Genomic DNA, 5,427 nt, shown 5'->3' with positions numbered 1-5,427 from the left:
CGCGTTGCAATGACTCTCCATTGCTGGTTAACGAGAATAACAAACTCACGAGGCAAAATGTTTATTTATATTTAATTAAGTTAGCACAACACAAAAACGCTAACCTCATTTTGACACGAAAATGCTTTACTATTGCCATAAAAACTATCCAGTTAAGCTCGCATATTATAAAACATGATGAATTCATAAAGGCCACCTTTCCAGCGAACAAGTTTTTGAAACAAACAACATATTTGCTCTTAGGGGCGAAAACCTCTTCCTACTTCATTGCGTGCGTGAAGACAAGAAACTCAATCGTGTCAAATTACCATGTACTTCAGGTTCAAACCCTTTCCTGAAGAACATTTTCCTTGAATAACAAGAAAATGCTTTACTATTGCCATAAAAACTATCCAGCACACATATAATAAAACATGATGAATTCATAAAGGCCACCTTTTCCAGCGAACAATTTTTTGAAAGAAACAACATATTTGCTATTATTGCGTGCGTGAAGAGAAAAAACTCAATCGTGTCAAATATGCGCAATATTACAACAAACTAAAATTTCAGGATCAAGCCGTTTCCATGAAGAACCGTTTCCTTGAATAATGAAGCACAAAATGGACGACAAGCTTTCTTTCAAATAATTCTTGGCTGTCACATTACCTGAAGACTGAGCAGAGTTGATCACAGATCCACTTAAGGTGTTCGATTCGTTCTCTGTCTTTGTTGAACCCATAAGTTACCAGAGAATTTTCCATTTGGTTTCAGTGTTCTACATAACAGCACACTTGGTAAATATATACACCAAATTTTAGTATAACACCGAACAAATGCCCTCCATTTCTAGACTGGGTTTGCCATAGGGCAACCCAGTAATAAATTTCTTTTTGTTTCGTTTCGTGTCGCGGAATACGCATTTCGATTGCTCAGAAGGTATGAGATTTTGATTTTCTTCGAGGGCTAGCTCCGGGCTGTTTGGATGAATTTTCGAGCGAGAAGTACGAGAAGAAGCGTGAATCTTTCGGCCGTTCTCCTGCGAAGTTTGAAAGCGGAGCGATGCGATTTTCTAGGAAAAAATCGCCCCGGCGCTGAAGCCACTCAAAAATTAGCTTCAACCCTTGCCCTTCTATTTAGAGGCACTGTAAACAAAATACTGTAAACAGCGAACTCGAAATCTTCAAGATCGCTTAAAATACCACTTCTGAGGCGAAAGAACGACAGTTCACCGCAAGTAAAGTACCACAACGTTTATTTAGCGTTAGTCCATGCACACATTTATCGATATATCACTACAGAAGCAAACGGTGAATCCAATACATTTACAAACGCGGTTACACAAACGGATTGTGCGGGCTAAGGCCGCTTACCTTGTTTTCCAAAAACTTCTTGATTGGATAGCTTTGTTCCTTGATCTTTCCGAACACAGTTAAGTCTTTCGAAAGGACACTCCTCGAGACTGCGCTGATGCCGAAGGAAGGCCCAGTGTACTCTATGATCTCAATTTGGTCAGTACAGGTGCCAGTACAAAGCATGTGATGGTCGTACGAGTTTTCGCGGCGAATTAGATGATCTCCGGCTTGAATGCCACTGGGATCTCTGATGGATACTTCTTCAAACTCGTAGCTCTCCATAAATTCTTTCTGCTTTGCCCTTGAGACTTGTTCGTATTCACGCAATTTCTCGTGATAAGAAGTTGAAAACGCAGTCGGCATTTTGAACGCAACTCACCTATCCAAATTCCTTCTCTTCAAAAATTGTGGGCTAAATTCTAACACGCAGTGACGGCCGCTTTAGATGTAAATAGGCTTTCGATTCGAGATTCTTCTTTTTCAACAAACGAAAATGCAAATCACCCCCCCTGATATATTGTAAGGGGAAATTCCCTGACTTGACAAACATTTTCGCTTTGATTTCCGGTTTATAAGTCAGCAATGGCTCTGGCTTCATTTCTATATTAACCTTGCCCGTGAGAGGGAAGTGAAATGCCTTCTCAGTAAAAGTGTCCAACCATGTTTTGAATAAAATCTCCCCCATGGTTCTGGAGTGCTTCTACAAAATTGTGTGAGGAAGCCTAGTTTTCAGGGGAAAACCCGAATTATTATTATTATTATTATTATTATTATTATTATTATTATTATTATTATTATTATTATTATTATCATTATTATTATTACTTGAGCTTTCTGGATGGATGTCATCTTTTGAGCAGAACCATAAAGATTTAGCTAGATTTCACTGATTTAAAATTTCTGCTTAGCCAACCCTAAAATTTCAGTTTTTCACTGTCCAAGATTCTTTGGAGGCCGGCAGGTGAAGTGAATGGCTAAGGAGACTTAGGGGGACTGTACATTGTAAAAAAAAATGGAGTGGTTTTTTTTTGCCTTGATAGCAACATTCATGAAAAAAGATAAACAGTCAACGGTATTTCTTTCCCCTCGAAAACTAAACTTCCTCACACAATTTTGTAAAAACACTCCAGAACTATAGAGATTTTATTCAAGCCAAAGCTGAATGATAAACCTGAAATGATTGAAAGCGAAAATGTTTGTCAGGTCGGGGCTGTTCCCCTTATTAATAATTGAATGAAAACGTCAGAGGTTTTTCCCTTATCAATATAACAGGCTACTTTCGAATTGTGTGAGACAAAAAAGAAGAGAGTTGAGGTCCCGGGGAATAATTGTCATTTTTGTTGTTGAAAAGCAAAGCGAAAATGCAAATTATTCCCCTGAACCTCGACTCTGTTGTATTTAGGCTCGATTTCCGCAGCTCACTTGGGTCCGGTGTCTCCCTCTTCAGGGTGGTGGAGATGGGGGCTGAGCACGGACTCATTTCCCGAACAGTGGGTACCGCACAATAGACCCTTCCACGGTTTTTGGCGCCATCTTGACTGGGGGGCAAACACAGCTAAATTTACAGGAAATGTATGGAATTTGAACCGCTGTAGTGCCGCTAAAAAGAGACGGATTTCCACAGTGAAAGTGTCTTTTAAAAGACATTTATACTGAGACTGTTGTCATGAAATATAAAGGACAGATTCAGGCTACAACGACCGTTATCGAATTTTTAAGACTTCATACAAACCCTTCAAAAATGCCGCGAAATTAGAAGCAACATGAGAAGATTTATGTTTAAATCGGCCAGACATCGCGCCCACTCAAAACTCGCATCAAGGATCATGCCAAAGCCAAAAAATTATTTAGTGGCCAAACACCATTTGCTTCACCAACATGAAATCGACCTAGAAAATGTTCACAATTTACATTTTGCCGAAGAAGGTCACACGAGAAACCGAAACGTCCAAGTTATGTCTTTTTAGCCAGAGTCAACTTTTACGATATTTTATTTTATTAATAGGAACTATATATAATCATCACGCTTAATAATAATAATAATAATAATAATAATAATAATAATTTAAAGCTTACATAGCACATTTCCCATGTAAATGTGATCAAATGCGCTTTACATATGATAAAATTTTAAAAGATTTATAATATACAATGTAAAATAAAAAATATATTATACGTGATTAAGAAGGAAAGTAAATAAACTTTGAGAAAAAGAAAAAGCGTAGCTAAACAAGTGTGTCTTAAGATGGCCGGCTTGAAAGTATTGATGTTAGAAATAGAGCGGATTTCATGCGGCAGACTATTCCTAACGCTAACTTTAAATTTTAAAAAAAATCTTAAATAAATAATAACAGTAACAATTAATTTGACAAAATAATAAAAATAAAAAATCCATCATCTAAGGAGACTTAATCTTGTAAGTCATTACTCCATTTCTCCTTAAAATTTGAATTAGAATTAGCTAAGACTATTTCTGATGGACGCCTGTTCCATTCTTTAACTGTTCTTGGAAAAAAAAAAAGGAATTTGAAAAGACCTCATCACTTGCGTGCTCAATACAATACTTGAAGTTGTGACATCCACAAGAACGAGTTTCATTAGCTAATGTCAAATACTTAGATTTATTAACATGAATTATTTCATTTGTAATTTTGTACATTGTACATAAACGAGCATAGTTAGAGATTCCCGTTCCAGGTGAAATAGAATTACATAACCGTACCGCAGTTGACTCTCGGAGTGATTGCAGAATGCCCGATCACTCGAAGCAACGCTTCCTCGTTTGCGGCAATCTCGACCCCAGACCTCTTCTCTTTTGTGCATGACTGAGGGAAAGATGAGCTCTGGGGAACCCTTCTCATTGGTTTTCGTGAACAATGAAAATCGCCTCTGATTGGTGAATTCATGTTAGCAAGAGGAGTGAGCAGGCGCCGAAATGTTCAAATAGCCATTTTTTGGCTATAAGAACCAAACGGCGCATGCTCTCCTACATAGAGTTTCCCAGAGCCTTGGGTCATGCGCAGACATAAGATCCGAGGCTCTGGTGACTAGAATGCGTTTCCGGCTACTAATGGATAACTGAGGGAGTGACTGAGCGAGTACACCACCGGTTAACGCGCAAACGCGTAAACTGTGGCTACGCGGATACGTGGCTCCGCATCTGTGTCTCTTTGCGGCTATGAAAGTTTCCATTGCACTGGATCAGCGACGATGCTTCATCCTTTTTGACGCTTTAAGAACGAGGTATACCCTGAGCATTTTGTTACTATTGTTTGAATACAAGTTCAGCTTTTGGCCGAGAACGATTAAAGATTGGAACAGTTTACATGTGGACGTTATACAATCGAACTTAATAGGCCATTAAACAAGTTGAGTGATATAAAATAAATATCAAAAAGTGTCAGTAAATTTCTTAAAAAAATCACAGACGTTTCGGGTGTAGAATTCTTCTTGGGTGTTGAAAGTGTCCCGCATCTCCTACAAAAAGTTTCAATAAGCCATTTCCGAGTTCATGTAAGCGAGTCTAAGTGCGAAGTCTTTATGATGGTAATTAGCTCTACTTAACACGTGAATGAAAACTAATTTTCATAAGGAAAACTTCGCACTTAGACTCGCTTTGAAGAGGAGGCAGACATGAACTCGGAAATGGCCAATGAGCTCTGAGCTCCGCCTTAATGAACGAGCAAACTGACATTAGTTATTTATACATTGTTATTATCTCATTATGCTTATTTTTTTATTTCAGTATTTCTTATTCTATTTTATTTTTTGTGACTTGCGAAATGCCCTTGTTCATAATCTCGCAAGTTATGAATGTAGATGTCGATGTCTATGTGAACTTAGCCATGTAGCCCAGTAGCTGCATAGCCACAGTTTGCGCGTTTGACGTAACAGAGTAGCCGCGTCGGGTCGCAAATTTTTGACGTGTTTTGGAGTGGCCAAGTATCCCACAGTTAAGCTCTATCACGCTTAGAGACGAAGTATTGCAGCAGGCAGTTTATAGCAATCATGGCGGCTGGTCGCACGTTTCCATGCAGCGTATTTTATTTTGTATTCCTGTTTTGCGTGGTTCATCTAGTCTTTCAACGACATC

General features: G+C 38.5%; 1 protein-coding gene across 1 annotated transcript in view; it reads right to left on the bottom strand.

Annotated features, from left to right (window-relative positions):
• The window catches only part of LOC138010602 (uncharacterized), a 13,139-nt gene extending 11,342 nt beyond the window's left edge, over positions 1-1,797 (bottom strand). The window contains exon 1 of the mRNA XM_068857576.1: positions 1,353-1,797. Within this exon, the coding sequence (XP_068713677.1) occupies positions 1,353-1,697 (345 nt within the window). The 5' untranslated portion in view covers positions 1,698-1,797. The remainder of the gene's footprint in view (positions 1-1,352) is intronic.
• Positions 1,798-5,427: the final 3,630 nt, after the last annotated feature.

This window comes from Montipora foliosa, chromosome 7 (assembly GCF_036669935.1).
Source record: "Montipora foliosa isolate CH-2021 chromosome 7, ASM3666993v2, whole genome shotgun sequence".
Lineage (NCBI taxonomy): Eukaryota > Metazoa > Cnidaria > Anthozoa > Scleractinia > Acroporidae > Montipora > Montipora foliosa.
Note: the sequence above shows the minus strand (reverse complement) of the source record. Positions and strands in the feature narration are given on the sequence as shown.